We start from the raw sequence: 23242 nt of genomic DNA, 5'->3' as shown, positions 1-23242 counted from the left end.
TTGATGACTTAAAATGGTTAAAATAAAAATCCATTCACAAGGGCATTTTGACATGCTTATCCCGGGATACCCTTTCATGAAAAACTGTCGGTAAACAATAAGTTGTTAATGACAGTCATCATAATTGTTTCACCGACTTGGAATTAACTATAGCAAAAAACCAACTCTAAAATCGGATTCCTCGGGTAAATGGGGGTAAATGTCCTCTCGATAGGAGAGACAAGTGGGCGGCAGCAGAGTGCACTCTGATCGACAAAGGGACTCTCAAGAATACTTACAAGAATTCCTTCCACACAGCGTAAAAAACCGAAAATGTAACAAAACAACCAAAATGTGGCGTGAAATTATATCAATAAAGTCTAGTAAATTACACTTTCCAAAAAGTAAAAACATTGATACTCAACGAATCTTCAATACACAAGTATTTCTATATTTTCATTCAGACCATTGTGTACTTTTTACTGTCTAGTAATTTTATCAAGACGGCTCACAGTGGATCGAGCCAATGGTAAAGGTCGGACATAGGCCCAAAAATGAAAGTGAAGGAACATAATGTTTCTTGGCATTTTCTTAAAGTAGACTCTTTAGCCGAACATAAAATACCAATATTACATCTGAAAAAAAATTTAAAGCGATGTAACGGACGTGTGATACACCGTGTCCACATTGAGGTGAATTTCGGGTACATTTTTAGCCTAGACGTTACTCCTAAATTTTAATTATCCTGCATTTTTGTATCAAATTTTGGGGGTTGTCCTCTATTATTGATGCAATGGGGAGAGAGAAACACCCGTTGCCATATTTTTCATCCTTATTTTTAATACTAATATCAGTGCACAGACATGGCACCCTAAAAAACCCGGTTTTCCAAATTCAGTGAATGATTTCGACATTGTTTCAGAACATTTCAAAGAAAACCGACCTAGAGGAATGTTCCTTATATCCCTAGGAACCAATATCAATTGAGAAGTTTTGCCTTTTTTTGCCTTTTTAGAAGTTAGGCCTATAAATGTGATGACAACTCGCTCCTCGAAAAAACCAATATTTGAATTTTAAATGAAAAGTCCTAGTTTTTTGCATCTAGGAAGGCTGGAAGGCTCCCATTGGGTTGGTAACTTACCACCGTTTCGAATTGGCTTTCGGAATAAATTAGTCATGCCCTCCCCCCCTCTCCCTTCCAACGCCAATAATATCATCTTGCACCACAATCTTGTTCTTTCTATATCGAAAAAAGGAGGGAACACAAAGTCAATTGATCGTAGCGCAATTTGATTTCTTTTTTGGTCAATATATGCATCAATTTTAGGGATTTGTGACTTTATAAAATTTTACTCTCCCCTCCCTTTCAGTAATTTTTATTCTTTTAAACAAATATTACTCTCAACCTCCTACAATTCTGCAGAAATGATGCCCCTGGTTTTCATGAAAAATCGTTCGACTTGATTGTTGGTTTGAGTTTTTTACAATTCGTCGCTCTTCTAACGTGAGGGCGTATCTCTATTTCCGCATGAGCCCCAGAAAGATGAACTTATGTCTAAAACGGGGTTCACGTTGAAATTGAGATACGCCTTTACGTCAGAGGAGCGACGATTTGAGCGGTCACCATATCCTCAGATTTGCGTTTGTTCCTACTTCGCTACGATAAGCGATCAATCAGCGATACTGATAACTGAATCAAGATGATAGTACGTCTCAAAGCTGCAAGCTGCTCGAAACTGCAAATGAAGGCATCATGCATTTTTTGTTGGTCTCCTCAGATCCTATTATTTCGAGCATCCGACCCCAAATTACGGCGAAGAAAAAGTCAAAACTCCTTTTACCGGAAGCTCTGGATCTGCTCGTCAAGGAACAGTGCTTGGAGCACCCTGTATAAGTGGAATATTTCTGCCCCTTCAGTTTTCATTGTGAGTCATAAACTCTCTTTTTTATTTTAATTAAGTTTTGCTTTGTACCTGAACAGCGCACTTAACCGCATCGTATCCAGCTAGTAAATTTTGGAAGCGGGGGAAGGGGGGCATTGCTTGTTTAAAAATATTCACATTGAGTTTACAGCAAAATAAAAGAAGAAAACAAAATATTTGTAGCTCAGCAGAAACAAATAAAAGAATAATTAATCGCAATAATTATTAGAGCATTTACTATTTTTTGAAGGGTTTCAAAGCGGAAAAAAAATCAATTTTTCCCACAAACCGCTGACTTTAACGCCTTTTCAATATGATATTCAGCTTTCTCGTGAAAAATTACCGTAGAAAACATATATTTGTGTATCATATGGCGGTTGACAGTCACACGATAACCCTATGTCCGCGCCGCCCTATCCTCGATCCACAGTGCGGCTACGTGAAGAAATGCTTTTGTAAAGTATAGTGAATGTATCAGTGTCCCAGGTTAATTCGGCACAATACTTTTTTGCGATGCGTTTGAAAGAAAAAAAGTTGGGTCTGCCCCCCAAAATTTTGGAATGCCAAATAGTAGTTCCCTTTGACTTAGAGGCATTCCCCAAGTGTCTTCTCAATATCTTAAGTAGGGAAATTTTAGAAGCGGGGATACGGGCTTTTGAGACACCCTGTATAATATAGCTGTTGTGATATTAGACTAATCGCTAATTTTGGAGTCACATTATAGTGGCATTATATCGATTTTTTCGAAATTACAGCTGAAGATTCACCTTAAAAATGCAAAAATAAAAATTATTCTTCACGACAGAATACAGAGGCAAAACTTTCCTGACTATTTAAATTTAAAAAATGTCCCCGTACTCACAGTATTGGCCAAACGATGAGGTTCCTGGAAATGAGTGAAAACTTTTTCAAGATCCGAGATATTTTCATAAAACAGATTGACATCTGAGTCAATATCGACAGGATTATAGGTTCCAATTTTCGATTGAGTCCAAATATCGAATTTGCTCAGATATTCAGAGCAGTTATCATACAGTTTTTTGTAAGGAGCCAATTTGTCAGCAATCTAAGAATAAGAAGAAAGAGATTTAAAACCCCAGAGAACTAGATGTGTGGAAAAACATTCACAGTACAAAAACCTTCAGCACAGACTTGGCAGGCACAAATAACATCCTATTTAAAATCATCTAAACATGGCAATCGAGCACCAGCGCATGGATCAGGAAAGGAAAACAAAACAACGTTAGTTTGCTGCCGGCTGATGATGATACCATCTCGACCCCGAAACGCTTCCCGATTTAATTAATTTAGCGCAAGTGAGTACGCGATTTTTATCACTTTTTTACAAACCTCATAGTAATTTTGCACTGTATTAGTGCGCAATAAATGCCAATACCTACCGTCTGGCGTGTTTACACCTCATTCTAGTGACACAGATTGTACTGATGAATTATTTAAACCTCGATATAATCTATTCTAATTCGTCCGTCACAAATTACAAACTAAATAAAATACCTATAATAAAACGAATAATAAGGGAATAATGCTCAAAAACTGCCAAAAACAATTTTTACGTCATCTTGATAACATTGCAATGCTGTTACGTCTTTCCTTTTGAACTCGATACATGTAACGCATTCATGGTGAATTTCTCTCAACTTCAATTCATTTGTCAATAGATCGTTGGTCAGACGGTAAAAAGGAAGCAATGGTCAAAAACCGTAAAAAATTATAATATTTGTTGTAATTCCAAAGTTTGGCACCCTCCTTTTAATTTTGCCTTGAGTAAAAAAAGCAAAGGAACGATTTTATAGGAAACTTAATGAGATTTACTTTTGAAAATAACTAATTTTGTCATTAGATCAACTTTTCGCGAATTACTTGCCATAACTCGCCAAAAAAGCCAAGTTTAGAGCCATTTTTGCAAAATTTGGCAACTTTCCGGTCCGAAGTTTTTGGCTCTAAGGTTGAAATTTGGATTCAGCGTCAAAAATTACGTGATAGTCACTGAAAGGAAACATTGCGACCCGGGATCTTTTGCAGGCTGTGGCCCCTTTTTCGGCTTATTTGCCCGGACTATCCACAAAAATAAGGCATCCAAGCACGATTCTGTGACCAGCGGGTCGATTGTTGAGTCGTTATCGAATGGACTTGATCGATAAATCCCTATCCTTACAATGCTATTTATCGATCAAGGTCATTCGATAACGATTCAACAATCGACCTGCAGCACAACTGACTAATTAACTTTCACGTTTTTTTAATGGGCCTGTTGCAAACTTTTGCTAGAGCAAAAATAAGAGTTGTTTCCTATAGATGATGCCTCAAAAATCACGATGGGCACATCGGCAAAGTCTGAAATGCACTCATAACTTCACAATCTGCGTAAGAAATTTGCGTTTTTTTAAGCTTCCCGCTTCAAAAACGATACTACGGCACAGGTGAACATTTTGTTAGAGGAGTCGTTCCATCGGCGGCAATGTTCATCATGGCCGACGCTTCCGCAGTTCCGCGCGTATTTCGAGGAGAGTTCAGGGTCAATCAAGGCGGGCGAGGAAAAAATGAACGCAAACACGCCGATTGTTATCTGGTCTAATTTTGTTCAGGTGTTATCTCGTCTCATCACACGTGTTTTGGCGAATTGGCGTCGGCCATGATTAGAGTCCCTTTATACTGAGAGTCAAGACAATGTGAATCCATTTTTGATTGGTTCCCGTATTTTAGGCCTTCACAGTGTCACAAACGGGAATAAAGATTACATTTTCACCGATTGCAAAGATTAAAATCAGGAATGGACCAGGGAATTACGGGTTCGGCAAGGAACAAACGGAATGAGAGAGGGAACGGAGAAAGGAATTTGAGAATGGGCCGATCAAAGATTACAAAAGACGTTCAATTTCTGTAATCTTTATTCCCGTTCGTGACTCCATGAGGGGGTGTTGTCTTGACTCTCAGTATAAAGGGACTTTAGCCATGATGAATATTGCCGACGATGGAACGCCTCCTCTAACAAAATGTTCACCTGTGCCGTAGTATCGTTTTTGAAGCGGGAAGCTCAAAAAACCGCAAATTTCTTACACAGATTGTGAAGTTATGAGTGCATTTCAGACTTTGCCAATGCGCTCATCGTGATTTTTGAGGCATTATCTATAAGAAACAAATCTTAGTTTTGCTGTAGCAAAAGTTTGCAACAGGCCCATTGTAAGAATGTAGAAGTCTTAAAAAATGCCAAACAGCTGAACAAACCTGCTTCCTAACGGGATAGTGAGATTCTTGCCAACCAAAAGCTGATTCTTCTACGTTGAATAACTTGATTGTTTCCAAGCCATCTGCCAGAAGCTTATCAAGACTTCGAGCTTTTTTCAGGTAAGAGGCCAACTCATTAATATCTCCGTAGGTTTCAAATTCCTCCACTTGCTCTGCATAAAATTTCAAATCTTGTCTAAAAACTTTGATCCGGTTCTGAAGTACAGAGAGAAAAAAAGTGGAGTTATGATTAGTATAATCCTGAAGACGAAAGCTTCAAACTTACCATCCCCCACAAAAATACAGAAAAAAGGAAAGGCACCGTTAAAATGTGAAAAATACATAAAAAAATTAGACGGCTCAAATTTAAAAAAAAAAAAAACATGAACATTAGATGCGAAGGATAAGGGTAGAATTTAATTAAATGATCTTAAAATCTTACCATCAACAAATCTTGAAATTCGACGGTTTTTGTTTCGACTAAGAGACAATTCTCTTGGAAAATTTGAGGCAACCTTAAGTACCATTGAAATGTGCATGAGTTCTGCTTCATTTCTGAACTATTCATCAACACGTAGTCGGAGAGTAAGATTATATATGACATAACTCCTTGAAGTTTAAGTTCCATATTATGTAAAATAACAGATTCCACTTCAACCACAAAAGCTTTCAGAGCCATTAACTCTGCAGTGTTAGCAGGGGGAGACAGCAATTTATCATTAATGTCTTGGTACTCTTCACCCAACCTGTAAAATATGAACGAGATCAACAGAGAGTCGAGACGTCTTCTATAGGGTGTCCGGAAGTTAACGTACTTAACTTTCAGGATCGATTTTTCGGCTCAAAAGATGACTACTTTTTCCTGTGCACATACGTAGACGGAATGCGAGGACATAAGCGCAAAAGTATATGGCCAAATTGTGCAAAAACTTGAATTAACTTAGGGCTTTATGGGGTGGTAATTGGACCATTTGGCGACGCTGTAAAAAGTATTCCATCTTTCCCCTTCAATTTACGGGTTATGCAATGACGTTTATCCTTCAACGTATAGGTAATGCACTATCGTTGCCACACGGTGCAAATAGATAAATTATTTCATTATTTGTGAAACCTGACAACATTTACACACAAGCGAAGAAGTCGAGACCGGAACCGAAGAAGAAGAAGAGGACGACGACTAAGAAACCGGCGGAGCGATCGATCGAGCATATCTTGGCTATCTCAAGACAGGTTCCGAAGTTAAGAATCTCCTAAGGATTATTGGTTTAGTAGCGCGGACCATCGGACCGATAGCAAAAATGATCCAGACGGTCATCAACCCTGGTAAAAATAGCAAGTGTTAGATCCGTGAATTTTCCACTGAGGTCAGTGCAATTTGCTCTGAGGTGAGTTCAGATATCTCTGACGTAAGTGTTAAATCACTTTTCCAAGAAGTCAACACTAAGGTAAGAGGCACTGACGTCGGGAGAAACACTTACCTAAGTGCAGAGATATCTCTTAGGTAAGCGGGACTGAGGTCAGGACTTGGTCCAGAGGGTAAGTCTTTGACATCGGTCTTAATCGAAACGCACTCACCTAGTTTGGGTAGCCACCCTCTTGAATACCTAATTTGTTTAACCTTCTTCGTTCATGATGGCACTTAAATAATTAAAACACACAAAAAATGAGATCGGTAAAAATATTATCACCGCTATAATATGTATTTACATGCATTTATTTAAGTATTTTTATTTTTTTGACTTAAGAGCTTTTTTTTTAAAAAAAATTGTTTTCAATTTGGTTTTAATTTTTTCCGGTTTTAACTCTTTTTAGAATGTTTCAGTCTTAATTTTTTTTTCAAAGGAGGGGTATCGATAAGGGCCGATTTCGGCCCCACTTCAAAAAATCATCTGAACCCATATTTTAAGTACCCTAGGGTAGGTGCATTCTGGCGCAAAATATTTTTGCGATTGTGCATCGTTTTCCTGCCAAAACAGCCGACTCAATTTTTCGGCTGAAAAATGGTTTTAATTTTATGACGAGCCCCAAAAAGCTTTGTTTCATGAGTACGGGAGGTTCATTTACGTAATTTTTTGCGTACTTTTCGATGAAACAGGCAAAAATTGTCTAAACCCACTTTTAAGGGGTCATTCTAGACATTTTCAACGATTTTTGGGGTTTTATGGCAATTTTTCACCTACAACTAGAAAACTGATGATTATACAACAAAAACGATTGCAGATTCAAAAAGAGCGTAAAAAATCCGTTAGAAATCATTGGTTAGACATTTTCTCAGCTTAAACTGTCAACACGAAAAACAGCTCTAACTTGAGAAAACCGAAAAAACTGCGTTTTCCACGATTATTAGTCTTCATTTACACCCAGCATAATTTTGCCACATCACCAAAATTGAGGTTGTTCCAAAAACGCCGATTTTGCCCCCCCCCCTGGATTTGGCCCAAACTTTGCTCAGATGTTGTACTAAGTGTCCCCGATGCTTGAGCAAAATTTCAGCCCCCTCGGATAATTAGGGGGGAGGGGGCAGGGGGGCAAAGTTGCAATTTTTTTAAAACTTTAAAAATCGATATCTCGCGAACGGTTTGAGTGTAAGTGTTGCGGTTTGCGCTAAAAAATGTCAAATAATATTCTCTACAAGAATATTAATGCTGTTTGCAAGGTTGCGTAATTTATCGCGGTCATAAATCGATTTTTTCGATTTTGAAGGTTCGACTTTTTTTTGTTTTTCGTCTCTCCTCTCTTTGGAATCGTTGCTACGTGAATAAAAACCTATTGAGGTGATTCTCCATAAAATTTTGCATCTACCACACTTTGTTTGATCTTGGGGAAACGATTCGTTCGTGAGTTATAGCGATTTTCCTGCGCGTTATCGGTTACGCGCGGGCGGCTTATCGGCGGCGCTCTATCCCGCGCGGGTAAGACAGAGGTTGTTTCACCGCTAGGGCCTTATATTCATGCTGTAGGCTGTAATTATCGATATTTTCTCCTCCCCCCACCCTTCCCCTGCAATAAATATTTGTTTAATACTTCGTTATACAGGGTATCCCAGACCACCCGTAACAGGTCTTTTTCTCGGTTGGTTTAGGTAGTACGAAGTGGGGGGCCGCGGGATTGAATAGGGAATTGACCCCAAGGAATCCGAATTTCATGGCCCTGATGCCCCCCTAGCCACCCTCGGGGGGTAAAAGGGGGAGGCACAATGTCTCCCGACTTTGGGGATTGTGACCCCCTCTTTACCTCCCAAGGGGGGCATGGGGGGCATCGGGACCATGAAATTCGGATTCCTTGGGGTCAATTCCCTATTCAATCCCGCGGCCCCCCACTTCGTACTACCTAAACCAACCGAGAAAAAGACCTGTTACGGGTGGTCAGGGATACCCTGTATAACGAAGTATTAAACAAATATTTATTGCAGGGGAAGGGTGGGGGGAGGAGAAAATATCGATAATTACAGCCTACAGCATGAATATAAGGCCCTAGCGGTGAAACAACCTCTGTCTTACCCGCGCGGGATAGAGCGCCGCCGATAAGCCGCCCGCGCGTAACCGATAACGCGCAGAAAAATCGCTATAACTCACGAACGAATCGTTTCCCCAAGATCAAACAAAGTGTGGTAGATGAAGAATTTTATGGAGAATCACCTCAACAGGTTTTTATTCACGTAGTAACGATTCCAAAGAGAGGAGAGACGAAAAACGAAAAAAAGTCGAACCTTCAAAATCGAAAAAAATCGATTTATGACCGCGATAAATTACGCAACCTTGCAAACAGCATTAATATTCTTGTAAAGAATATTATTTGACATTTTTTAGCGCAAACCGCAACACATACACTCAAACCGTTCGCGAGATATCGATTTTTAAAGTTTTAAAAAAATTGCAACTTTGCCCCCCTGCCCCCTCCCCCTAATTATCCGAGGGGGCTGAAATTTTGCCCAAGCATCGGGGACACTTAGTACAACATCTGAGCAAAAATTGGGCCAAATCCAGGGGGGGGGCCAAAATCGGCGTTTTTGGAACAACCTCTTTAACAGATTAAAGTTACATACCAGTACATGAAACACGCCAAAAATTACGGTGTGGAAAAATTGTGCTCATAGTTAAAAATGGACTTTTGTTGAATGGAACCATCCTTGAATAAAAGATGAAAATTCTCTAACTCTCCGGGAAGATTCGCCAATCATTCATGGGATACCTGTATCCGGGTAATTTTTTGCGTACTTTCGATTGGAACGAGTGAAAATGGTGAAAAATCATGTTAAGTGGGCCATTCAAAGAATTTTTCAAGATTTTAGAGGGGTTTTGGGGTTTTTCTGTGGGGGGGGGGGTTAGGGGTTGTTGGGGGGCTTGGAGAGCATTTTCCGTTTGTAATACACCAAAAAAATAACAAATTCAGAAAGAACGCGAAAAATTCGATTGGATTCGATACTTGACACTCTCTCTCAGCTTGGACTGTCCACACGAAAAATGGTCTCAAACTCGAGAAACTGGAAAAAACGGCCTTTTCTCCAGCTCCCCAGTCATAATTTACATCAATAGCTTAACAAAAGGTTTTTTGGTTTTTTTATTTTTCGTAAAACCCCCTCTAATGGAGATATTTTTTTTAAATTTTTTTTTATTATAATTATTCGTTCATTTATTTCTTTCATTATTAAACAAGTCACTTTATTCTGAACAATCATTTACAAACTGTATACTTAGTACTAAAATACATCGCATTACAGTTAAAAAATTAAATAAGGGCCTTATATCTGCCTTCTGCATACACACCCGAACCACCCTCTGGTATTTCTTCAATAAAACCTAGTGGAGTTATTGACCGTTAAAAAAATACCGTTTTACCGTACGTCCTGACCAACTTTATTTACGACGTGCGGTAATACGGTATTTTTTTTACGGTCAATAACTCCATTAAGAGGGGTTTTACGAAAAAAAAAAACGAAAATACCTTTTGATAAGCTATTGATGAGCACTTTACGAAACCACAATTTTTTTTGGTTCCGACAATTAGGACAGCCACTGTGACGTCTTATCTAAACACGTGCGGTATTTTTTTCAAAAATTGAACTCCCCGAAACTCGAGAACCACGCATCGTAGAGGATTTTGGTACGGGACTTTTCTGCTTGTTTTGAGCCATGGAGCAACCCCTGGAAGTTTGTCGTCACTTAGTTGTTACACCTTGTATACTGCTTAACGATCTAACCTGTTAAGTGACCAGGATGTAAATTATGACTGGGGAGCTGGAGAAAAGGCCGTTTTTTCCAGTTTCTCGAGTTTGAGACCGTTTTTCGTGTGGACAGTCCAAGCTGAGAGAGAGTGTCAAGTATCGAATCCAATCGAATTTTTCGCGTTCTTTCTGAATTTGTTATTTTTTTGGTGTATTACAAACGGAAAATGCTCTCCAAGCCCCCCAACAACCCCTAACCCCCCCCCCCCACAGAAAAACCCCAAAACCCCTCTAAAATCTTGAAAAATTCTTTGAATGGCCCACTTAACATGATTTTTCACCATTTTCACTCGTTCCAATCGAAAGTACGCAAAAAATTACCCGGATACAGGTATCCCATGAATGATTGGCGAATCTTCCCGGAGAGTTAGAGAATTTTCATCTTTTATTCAAGGATGGTTCCATTCAACAAAAGTCCATTTTTAACTATGAGCACAATTTTTCCACACCGTAATTTTTGGCGTGTTTCATGTACTGGTATGTAACTTTAATCTGTTAAATTTTGGTGATGTGGCAAAATTGTGCTGGGTGTAAATGAAGACTAATAATCGTGGAAAATGCAGTTTTTTCGGTTTTCTCAAGTTAGAGCTGTTTTTCGTGTTGACAGTTTAAGCTGAGAAAATGTCTAACCAATGATTTCTAACGGATTTTTTACGCTCTTTTTGAATCTGCAATCGTTTTTGTTGTATAATCATCAGTTTTCTAGTTATAGGTGAAAAATTGCCAAAAAACCCCAAAAATCGTTGAAAATGTCTAGAATGACCCCTTAAAAGTGGGTTTAGACAATTTTCGCCTGTTCCATCGAAAAGTACGCAAAAAATTACGTAAATGAACCTCCCGTACTCATGAAACAAAGCTTTTTGGGGCTCATCATAAAATTAAAACCATTTTTCAGCCGAAAAATTGAGTCGGCTGTTTTGGCAGGAAAACGATGCACAATCGCAAAAATATTTTGCGCCAGAATGCACCTACCCTAGGGTACTTAAAATATGGGTTCAGATGATTTTTTGAAGTGGGGCCGAAATCGGCCCTTATCGATACCCCTCCTTTTCCTAATTTATTTTTAATTCTTTTCCAATTTTTTTACTCCGTACTTTCAATTTTTGTATCTGCTAATTTATATTTTTTGTATCATTTCAACTTTAATTATTTTTTTTTACATCCTTACCTATAATTTTGAATTTTAATGCGTTCCGTTTTTTTTTTTTTCTAATAAACATAACTTATAAAACTTCATTTACATGTTGATTGATTAAAAAAGAATTTAAAAAAATTAAGTAGCGGATTCAAATTCGAAGACAAAATCATCATTTGCTGGCAAAATTACTCCAATGGGGGCCCTGAAATGGCATAATTATGCCCCTTACTCTTATACGCGCCGGCAGTGTAGCGGTTCAGTCGCTAGGTCGATCACCGAAGTCGAGCTACGTCGGGCGTAGTACTTAGATTGGAGACCGCATGAGAACGAGCGTTGTCCCCTGAAGATTGTGATAATTACTTGTGATTGAAAACTCACAGTAGCCCTCCCTGGTCGTCAAATAATGAATTAAAGTACCTGGCGAATCGGTAATTAACTAAATTTATGCGTCTACAGTATTTCTGGGAGTTAGTCCAGGCGCCTGGTAGCTAAAAATGAGGTTACCGAGTACACAGCGATTTTTTTGGCTTACCCTACGTTTTTGGGGTCGCTGAATCCGAATCTGAAGTTTCCTACCGCGTATCTGGTGAGGATTTTCCGCCATTTTGAAAAAATGGCCTAAAAGACCTTTTTTGCGGTATTTTTTATAAAGCGGCTACGCATGAGAATTAATGTACGTGGCAGATCGGTAATTAACTAAATTTTTGCCTCTACAGTATTTCTGGGAGTTTCCACTCCACCTACGTGGGAGACACTTAGGTCAATGCCACTTACATCAGAGGCACTTGCCTTTGGAACAGACCTAACACTGAGGTAGCAGATCAGCGCCCGGCAGCACTGACATCAGTGTTTAGGTCTGTTCAAAAGGCAAGTGCTACTGATCTGAGCACTTGCCATTTTTTACCAGGGTAACGGATCGTTGAGGAAGAATATCCACCTCGGTGAAGGATTGTACTTGCGACCGTACCGTAGAGGTTACGGACGATACTTGAGACCTTCCCGAAAGAATTTAAACTGATCCCTGAGCTACCGCAATGAGCTATGACAGCCGTTGAGTTGAGAATCGTTGCAACAGAACAATTACATGTCCCTTATTTCCGCGGTGTGTTCAGGAGCAATGAATTGGCCACTAAGAAACCCAAACGTCCCGAATAAGGAATCGACAACCTGGACCGAAGCGATGGACCGAGTACACATGGGCCAGCGTACCTACCGAATTTTAGAGAGCGGTAATGCATTGTACTACGACAGCTTCGGTGTTCGACTAGTCCAGGCAAACTAGCCAGAAAAGGACCTAACCTCGGACAAATTAGCACAAACTTCTCTTGTGTTTTAAATCACTCTGAAACATGTCTAGAGTCCCTAAAAAATTTTACCATTAGCCCTCCTCAGGAACACAGTCAGAATTGCTTGAAAAAAAATGGCAGTCGTCTGAAATTATACGCAGGTATAAATTATTTGTTGACTTCCCTGGTAAAAATGGCAAGTGCTCAGATCAGTAGCACTTGCCTTTGGAACAGACCTAAACACTGATGTCAGTGCTGCCGGGCGCTGATCTGCTAGGTCAGTGTTAGGTTTGTTCCAATGGCAAGTGCCTCTGATGTAGGTGGCACTGACCTAAGTGTCTCCGACGTAAGCGGAGTGGAAACTTAGTCCAGGTGCCTGGTAAGTCTACCTGGAATTTTGGGTACACAGCGATTTTTTTGGCTTGACCTACGTTTTTGGGGTCGCTGAATCCGAATCTGAAGTTTCCTACCGCGTGTCTGGTGAGCATTTTCCGCTATTATGAAAAAATTGCCAAAAAAGGCCTTTTTTGCGGTTTTTTTGATATAGCGGCTACGCCTGAGAAAGAGTCCCGGATTTAGTTAATGTTTTGAATAGCTGACATAATTTGGAAGAAAATGGTATATAAATATGCTAGGTTTGCTCAAAAATTGAGGAACCTCGGATCTCGGAACTTTGGAACGCTCTGGAACTTGTGACCGCGGCGAGCCGGATCGCGCGTTGACGGGTGCGCCGCGAAAACGTGAATGGGCGCGATGTTGACGATGCTGTATCTTCCTCAATTTTTAAGCAAACCTAGCATATGTATACACCATTTTCTTCCAAATTATGTCAACTTTTCAAAACATTAACTAAATCCGGGACTTTTTCTCATGCGTAGCCGCTATATAAAAAATACCGCAAAAAAGGTCTTTTAGGCCATTTTTTCAAAATGGCGGAAAATCCTCACCAGATACGCGGTAGGAAACTTCAGATTCGGATTCAGCGACCCCAAAAACGTAGGGTAAGCCAAAAAAATCGCTGTGTACTCGGTAACCTCATTTTTAGCTACCAGGCGCCTGGACTAACTCCCAGAAATACTGTAGACGCATAAATTTAGTTAATTACCGATTCGCCAGGTACTTTAATTCATTATTTGACGACCAGGGAGGGCTACTGTGAGTTTTCAATCACAAGTAATTATCACAATCTTCAGGGGACAACGCTCGTTCTCATGCGGTCTCCAATCTAAGTACTACGCCCGACGTAGCTCGACTTCGGTGATCGACCTAGCGACTGAACCGCTACACTGCCGGCGCGTATAAGAGTAAGGGGCATAATTATGCCATTTCAGGGCCCCCATTGGAGTAATTTTGCCAGCAAATGATGATTTTGTCTTCGAATTTGAATCCGCTACTTAATTTTTTTAAATTCTTTTTTAATCAATCAACATGTAAATGAAGTTTTATAAGTTATGTTTATTAGAAAAAAAAAAAACGGAACGCATTAAAATTCAAAATTATAGGTAAGGATGTAAAAAAAATAATTAAAGTTGAAATGATACAAAAAATATAAATTAGCAGATACAAAAATTGAAAGTACGGAGTAAAAAAATTGGAAAAGAATTAAAAATAAATTAGGAAAATTTGAAAAAAAATTAAGACTGAAACATTCTAAAAAGAGTTAAAACCGGAAAAAATTAAAACCAAATTTAAAACAATTTTTTTTAAAAAAAAGCTCTTAAGTCAAAAAAATAAAAATACTTAAATAAATGCATGTAAATACATATTATAGCGGTGATAATATTTTTACCGATCTCATTTTTTGTGTGTTTTAATTATTTAAGTGCCATCATAAAGAAGAAGGTAATACAAATTATTCAAGAGTGTGGCTACCTAAACAAGTTTTCCTTCCCTCTTAGAAAATCCCCCCTCCTAAAAAAAATGCCTCTCTGTAAGATAAAGTTTGTGGTCCTCGTATCCCGAGGAAATAATCCCCCCCGAAAATGAAATAGGGTAGGGGAAGTGGGAGCCATCTCTACTTTTTAGGAGTGAGTGCGGTTCGATTAAGACTGAGGTCAGAGTCTTACCCTCTGAACCAAGTTCTGACCTCAGTCCCGCTTACCTCAGAGATATCTCTGCACTTAGGTAAGTCTTTCTCCCAAAGTCAGTGTCTCTTACCTCAGTGCTGACTTCTTGGGTAAGTGCTTCAACACTTACGTCAGAGAAAACTGAACTGACCTTAGAGCAAATTGCACTGACCTCAGTGGAAAATTCACTGACCTAACACTTGCCATTTTTACCAGGTTTCGTCATAGTTTTCCCGATTTTGCGTGATTCTGGTACATTCCGTGAAAAAAATCATTCTTATCCATTCCTTAGAATATAAAATTCTCCTTTCAACTGTATATAGTAGTTTTTTTTTTTTAATTTTGACTTGTTGGTGCCGAGCTACGAGGACAGGCACCGAAAAAAAAGCCTAGAATTTTCCTGAAATTTTAAGTTTGGTTTGTAACTTTAAAGATACAGCTTTGGCAGAATTTTTCTCTCAAAACTGCTGGCACCAATCGAAAGAGCGAGAAATTTTCTTTATAAAACACATTTTACATCAAAATTTAACTGAAGGTATAATACCTATACTGGATCTTAATGGAATGGTGTCAAATTTGACATTTTTGATTTTTTGTTTATTTTGGCTGGGATTTTGATTAGTGTGACCCTGTTTCACGAATATTCGACTCTTTGTGAAAAAAATGTTATTGTTAATTTGATAGTCATGGTACATAGTAAAAAGAGAAGCACCTTAGATGGATACTACCCCTATACTACCCTATACAGGGTGTACCAAAAGTCCGTCCCACCCCTGCTAACTTTTGAACGAATTGAGCTAGGGTAATGAAATTTTGGGAATGTTCCTATCTCAAAGGGGACCATCTTTTCGGGGGGTCAAAATTTTGGTTCCCCCTCAGGGGGGGCGCGGGGGGCCCCCAACTTTTTTTTTTCAAATGGCAACCCCTATCTTGTGATACATCTTTCAAAAGAGCATACAAAACTAAGAATTTTGGCGCAAACCGCAGATCAATATCTTAATTTTTGACCGAGTTATGATAGGTCAAAGGTCAAATTTGACCTATTTTCAAAAACTCATAACTCCGGTTCAAATTATCGTAAAGAAAAAAATAAAACGGGAAAATCTACCAAATTGTGTCCGCTTTTAAGTAAAAATTGCAGAAATCACATCGCTGTAATTTTAAGGGGGGCTCGGACCCCCAAATACGTCAAATCAAAGGTCATTCAATTTTCCTCGCGAAAAAAGGCAATTTCCCCTAGATTTGCCTCCACATTATCTCAGTAAGGTCAAAATTAGTTCAACATTACGTTGGCAAGTCCCCAAATTTCGGGAAAAGTTAAAAAAAAAACGAAATTTAAGGTGATTAAATTTGACCGTTTAAATTTCGTTTTTTTTTAACTTTTCCCGAAATTTGGGGACTTGCCAACGTAATGTTGAACTAATTTTGACCTTACTGAGATAATGTGGAGGCAAATCTAGGGGAAATTGCCTTTTTTCGCGAGAAAATTGAATGACCTTTGATTTGACGTATTTGGGGGTCCGAGCCCCCCTTAAAATTACAGCGATGTGATTTCTGCAATTTTTACTTAAAAGCGGACACAATTTGGTAGATTTTCCCGTTTTATTTTTTTCTTTACGATAATTTGAACCGGAGTTATGAGTTTTTGAAAATAGGTCAAATTTGACCTTTGACCTATCATAACTCGGTCAAAAATTAAGATATTGATCTGCGGTTTGCGCCAAAATTCTTAGTTTTGTATGCTCTTTTGAAAGATGTATCACAAGATAGGGGTTGCCATTTGAAAAAAAAAAGTTGGGGGCCCCCCGCGCCCCCCCTGAGGGGGAACCAAAATTTTGACCCCCCGAAAAGATGGTCCCCTTTGAGATAGGAACATTCCCAAAATTTCATTACCCTAGCTCAATTCGTTCAAAAGTTAGCAGGGGTGGGACGGACTTTTGGTACACCCTGTATACAAAAGAAAAAGTTTGTGCTAATTTGTCCGAGGTAAAAAGCTAGTTTGCCAGGACCATAATTAACACCACCCGCTGAAATTCCGTGATACATTTTACGCTCACGCGGTAGCCTGATGACGACGACAACAAGATACAATTATGATAGCGAACAAAATTTCAACTCGAGCGTCTGCGGAAAACGATATTTAGAATGGCTCCTACCAACCAGGAATATATAGTATTTGAAAAAAAAATATAGAGACAAACAAAATGATATTTGCGCTAACTAGACCTCTCAAGTCGTTCAGACCCTGCGAGATCGGTCTCATGGGTTTTGTAACCTATTATTCCATCCCGACCATCAAAAAAACCAACAGAATGCTTTTCTACTCTGGGGGCCGCGACAAGAATTACTCGGGAATTTCGTTCCCGATCAGAGCTTACGAGATCGAGGGCATACAAGAATACTTGCAGGAACAATTTGGCGGAGAGCGGTCAGTCAGTTCATCACAGGTTGTTTGTGTTAAATGTCGTTGAAGTTTTGCGTTCCGCCCGTTGTTGCATCGTACCAACCGAAGAAAACCCGACTATTCAAAGGGCGATATCTCGGTTAATATTGAACGTAGAAAGATGCGGTTTGGACAGATCTTATTATTTTTAACTAATCTAAAAGAATCAAGCATCAAAATACGATTTTGTGACAAGCGAAGCTGGCACTCTCCGTTTTATCGTGTCAAAAAATCCTGATAACCAAGTTTCACCCGAGTCTTGAGGAATGGATTTTGTTTATTTTAAACTTTGACCGGCCGCTATTTTGTCAAATATCAAAATGATGACTTGCGGTTTGCGCGAAAAATGTTCTTTTTTATGCTCTTTCGATTAAATTATCACAAGGGAGGATTACCATTTGAAAGAAAAAAGTTACGGTCTGCAGCCCCCCCCCCCCTTGCTCCCGTGGGGACCGCCGAAAATTTTGGAGGGTCCCAAAAGTCGCTTACATAGATTCATGAACATACCTACCCAAAGTTTTCTTTTAAAGTATGAATTAAATATACAACTTTAAAGGACCGCCACGGACTTTTAGGACACCCGCCCGTTTAGTTACTCAAATTCAAACTTCCTTGGAAATTGTATGCTTAGGTATTACGTAAAATGACCAAACTCACTGCTTGCAGACTAACTGATAATCACTGATCAATTTTGATGTAAGTTGACTCTTTATTGCACAAGAGGACTCGGTCATGGCTTTGATTAGATCCTTACGATGCATTTCAAAAACACCAACACGGACAACATGCGCCATGTTAATTGGAATCTCGTAAATCAGATTGTGAAACTTGGCAACTTGTACTTTGTATTCTTCAAAAGAGTGATCTTCGGACAGAAACTTCTTGATTTCTTCTTGTGACTGAAACAACAGACGGTCAAAAATGCCTATGAAAGGGCTATAAGATAAAGCTTTGGTTAGAAAGTTGGAATTAATGATACGTATTGATACGTAGGTATTGTCACTGGTCAATGACCGCTTAATAACGTCAGCGGATTTGGCTCAGCACTCAACGGTGAGTTAGGGTTGGGGGGGGGGGGGGGGGGTTTCGGCACGAGAAGAACGAATCTTTCATTGGATTTTTGAAATTTTTAAAAACTTTAAAATGACGGCGAAAAAATGACGGAAAATCCATATCACGGCTGTTTACTGATGGATTTGCACAAAAGTCAATACTCTGATGGTTTTTGGCTCAATAAAAATGAATCCCTCATTAGATTTTTGAAACACTGAATATCGTCAAAATGGCGGCGGAAAAATAACGGAAAATCCGCATCCACCATCGCCATTCGCGTTTTTGCTGCCATTTTAAAGTTTTTAAAAATTTCAAAAATCCAATGAAAGATTCGTTCTGCTCGTGCCAAAATACCCCCGGATACCAAGTCTCATACAAATCCGACGATAAGCAGCCTAAATACGAGGGCTGTCCCAAAAGAAACCGGACTTTTGTCATAGAAGGCGAACCGAGCGTCGTAATGAAGTTTTCTTGGGCTTGTTTGAAAGCTGATAAGCTACTGAAGATGCTTGTTTTTACAGAATGCAAAAATTCGTATTGGTAAGGAAACTACACGCTTTGGAATAAAGGAAAGTCAAACTCGAGTTGCGATTTTTGTCTTTATTTCAAGAAAAATTTAGATACACCTTTAAAAAAACCGAGGTTTTAAGTTAAAAACTTCGTTGCTCTCTTATTCAAATGCTTAAAAATAAGGAAATGAACATTTTATGCAGCTTACCAAGTCATCACCTATCCCCTTCAAAATACTCGCCAGCTTTGTCGATGCATTTTTGCCACCGTTTCTTCAATTGGAAGAAACACTGTTGGAAATCCTCAGATTTGAATGATCGCAATTCCTTCAGGGTGACCTGACCTGGCTCCATGTGATTTTTTCTTATTTCCACGACTTAAATCTACCTTGAAAGGTCGACGTTTTCAAACCATTCTGGAAATCCAAGAGATCACCTTGTAGGAATTGCGATCATTCAAATCTGAGGATTTCCAACAGTGTTTCTTCCAATTGAAGAAACGGTGGCAAAAATGCATCGACAAAGCTGGCGAGTATTTTGAAGGGGATAGGTGATGACTTGGTAAGCTGCTTAAAATGTTCATTTCCTTATTTTTAAGCATTTGAATAAGAGAGCAACGAAGTTTTTAACTTAAAACCTCGGTTTTTTTAAAGGTGTATCTAAATTTTTCTTGAAATAAAGACAAAAATCGCAACTCGAGTTTGACTTTCCTTTATTCCAAAGCGTGTAGTTTCCTTACCAATACGAATTTTTGCATTCTGTAAAAACAAGCATCTTCAGTAGCTTATCAGCTTTCAAACAAGCCCAAGAAAACTTCATTACGACGCTCGGTTCGCCTTCTATGACAAAAGTCCGGTTTCTTTTGGGACAGCCCTCGTATCCACTTCCCGCTCTAAGCCGCCATTTTAATCTGCCGCCATTTTGAAAAGGACTGACATTTCTGGAAAACTAATGCCAGAATCGTTTATCTCGTCCCGAAAAACCATAGGACTCAGAGTTTCAGACCAATCCGCCGATTAAAAACGGAGATGCCGAATTTCCGCCATTTTGAACTTTGACCGGCCGCCATTCTGTCAAAAATCAAGATTTTGACCTGCGGTTTGCGCCAAAAATTTTATTTTTTATTATCTTTCGAATGAGGTATCACAAAAGGGGGGTTGCCATTTGGAAAAAAAGCTAGCCCCCGCCCCCGTTAGGGGGGCCGCCGACCAAAAAGTTGCTACCTTAAACCGAGGAACATTCCCAAAGTTTCAAAATTCTATCTCAATCAGGAAAAAAGTTACAGGGGTGGTAGGTGACTTTTGGATAACCCTGTATATTTCGTTTTTGATATATTTAATATTAACCAATTTTCTTTTAGCCACACTCCTGATCTCTCTAGACCTCTATTAATTTTTATCAATTCCTACCTTCTCTTCCCCTTCACAATTAGGTACTAGTGTATCATCTGCAAATAAGCTAACCTTAAATACCTTCACTACTTCCTTTAGGTCATTTACATACAGAAGAAACAGAAATGGTCTTAACCTATGATCTTATTATATTTTATGAATGCATAAATTTAAGGGCGAGGCTGTTGCCAAAGAAAAATCTGTTTTTGTAACTTTTTTTGTTCATTTTTTTTTTTTTTTTTGGCCCTTTCAAAAGAAAGGAGTTGTCAGGGTCAGAACCTGGCAACGCTGCTTGTGAGCCCAGCCGCCGAGGCAGATGTCGGAGCGACACCACATCGAATATAGAGACATGACGTCCATAACGTAACTCCACTTGTTCTTCATTTCTCACACTTAACACAATTAAGTTTTGTCTCAACAGACAACCAGAGGTTTGTCATGTTTTTAGGTATAGTTGGTGTATATCTGCAACGGGAAGAGAGGATTATAGAAATTGTAACAAAATTACCTCTCCATTTAACAAACAGATATATTCATCAAAGTCTTGAACTCGCAATTGAGGTCCGATCCATTGCTCCTTCAAAAACATTTTGACACTCAAACGATAGTCGTCCACGATTTTCTCCAGAATAATTGGCTATTATTCAAATAGGAATAAGCAGATGTAAATTATTTTAGTAGTTTTCAGAAAATGTTCATTGACACCGCAGAAATGAGAGTCCCCTGGTAAAAATTGGCAGTAGGATATGTGTTCAAAAATACTATAGACCTACAGCGGATTGTAAGATATCCTATGGCTTATGCCGGCTATACAATTTCTTTTAACCTATTATAGCCGATGACAATGAAGCTACAGCCTGACGATAATGTGTAGGTATAGCCCGGCGATAGGAACAATAGCCCGGCTATATTATTTTTTATCGCTTCGTATCGGCTGTATGATTTTCTTCACTTACAGCCAGCTGTACGATTTTCTATCGCCTTCTATAGCCAGCTATAAGAATTTTAATGGTATTTTGAAACGAAGCTCCTATGGCCAATTTTTACCAGGGTCGCGTTAAAGATTCGTATTTTGACGTCTAAACCACGTGCATAATAATGGGTCAGTCGTCCTAATTACAGAATTGCATTTTGATGGTTTAAGCTTATTAATTAGCAAAAAGTTATAAGATCTGACCAAATCGCCTAGTTTTTGCATCCAATTTTAAGGTAGACATCGCCCTCGAAAGACGAGGTATATGACGTCATTCATGGCGGTAAAATATTTAAATGGGGGTTCTTCCTGCTGGCATTCGTTACTTTTAGTGATACACAAGTTTGCACTGTTTGCTCAACCTAAAACGCGGATGAAGTCAAAGCGAATGCGCTGATGGGCCTGAGCGGCTGGTGACTGTTAAAAATAAAGTAAAAAGTATGTAAATGTCAGAGAGCCTCACTTTTTGATGAGAGTTGATTCGAGGTTGTTGATCAGAAGTCATTAGCCTGCGCACCTTTGAGTTTCGACGGTCAATAACCGAATCGATACCCTCAGACTGATGCCTTAGTTTATCATGCCAGTTTGAACGTCTGGAAGGGGCTAATGTTGGACGTGAAAACTTGGTATTTGAGCATATCCTTACTTTTTGCTGCATAATCTAAGTATATTCCGAAGTTCTGCAAACACGATTCTGTGACTAGCGCAACAGACACATTGCGACTTTTAGGAATGTTGATCAAAAGAATGTCATGCTACCGAAAATGAGTGTATCTCTGTGCTTGCCTAACATCGATACAGTGATTTTCAGCGTCATCCCGACCGTCCCTGCTAAAAATTTCCCATGGGAATGGACACGGGATCCCGTATGCTCCCATGGGAGTGACACGGGATCTCGTATGCTCCCATGGGAATGACGCGTGATCTCGTATGCTCCCATGGGCATGACATGAGATCCCGCGTGCTCCCACGGGAATGACACGGGATCCCGCGTACTCCCATGCATGGGAGCGAATATGGAGTCCCGTGTGCTCCCATGGATGGAACCTTCCCCAGTATCAGTACATTTAATTTAGGTATTAGTGTTTAAATATAGCCTAGGTTCGTTGTAAGGTTGATTTTATTTTAGATTTTTTATTCTAGGTGGGAAATAGTGCAGGATCTCTTGCAAAAAACCGAAGATCCTGGAATATTTCCCATGGAAATTTTTACCCACCCCTCGTAGCAGAACCACTCTTTGTTTTATATACGTATATATATTCAAACAAAAATAACTTGAAAAAATTTAATTCATCTCTTAAGGCAAGAACGTCAAAAGATAAGATATCTAATGTGGTTTATCAGGTACAATGCAGGGATTGCCCTGGTGTGTATATAGGTCAGACTTCCCAATACCTCCATAAGAGAATGGACGGCCATAAATTTAATACATGTGAGGTAACTGCTCTTAAGCAGCACATTAGGAATGAACGGCATGAATTTGATTTTGATTCTGTAAAAATTGTATGCCAAGAAAGCAACACCCAGGTCCGGTCTAACTTAGAGGGACTTCACATCTTAAAGGCGAGCATGCGATTAATTCCCGAACTGAATTCCATCAATTTGAGGACTATTACGTAAAGGAGGAGACGGTGTAGCACCTTATTATCTCGTCATGTATGCCGCTACCGCGGACCTTTTTCCTCGTTGTCTGTTTTTGTAATGTTAGTGTCATCTCATGCCTAGAGTACCTATATTGAGAGAGTATGGCCACTGGTGTTACCATCTCTCATTGGCTCAGCCATCTTAGGCTGAATGGAGCCCTTAGGACCCAAAAATGGCGGACGCCATAAATTAATGTAATGCAAAATGACTCAAAATGTAGTTTTCTTTGCTTATCGTAACGAGAAATTTACCCAAATGCACTATTGCGACTTATTTACATATTTTTAAGGCTAATCGTGTGCAATTTTTGAGAAAAATTATCTTAGATGTAGTAAAGTTGGCAACACGTGCGGTTGGTGATAACCGTC

At 39.2% G+C, this 23242-nt stretch overlaps 1 protein-coding gene across 1 annotated transcript in view; it reads right to left on the bottom strand.

The window, feature by feature from the left end:
- Positions 1-23242, bottom strand: part of Dhc36C (Dynein heavy chain at 36C) — a 542513-nt gene that overhangs the window by 403337 nt on the left and 115934 nt on the right. Inside the window, exons 9-13 of the mRNA XM_072306421.1 lie at positions 20766-20894; positions 17962-18203; positions 5590-5893; positions 5148-5363; positions 2764-2967 (exon numbers count right to left, since the gene is read on the bottom strand). Coding sequence (XP_072162522.1) covers positions 2764-2967; positions 5148-5363; positions 5590-5893; positions 17962-18203; positions 20766-20894 — 1095 coding nt within the window. The remainder of the gene's footprint in view (positions 1-2763; positions 2968-5147; positions 5364-5589; positions 5894-17961; positions 18204-20765; positions 20895-23242) is intronic.

This window comes from Bemisia tabaci, chromosome 1, assembly GCF_918797505.1.
Source record: "Bemisia tabaci chromosome 1, PGI_BMITA_v3".
Lineage (NCBI taxonomy): Eukaryota > Metazoa > Arthropoda > Insecta > Hemiptera > Aleyrodidae > Bemisia > Bemisia tabaci.
Note: the sequence above shows the minus strand (reverse complement) of the source record. Positions and strands in the feature narration are given on the sequence as shown.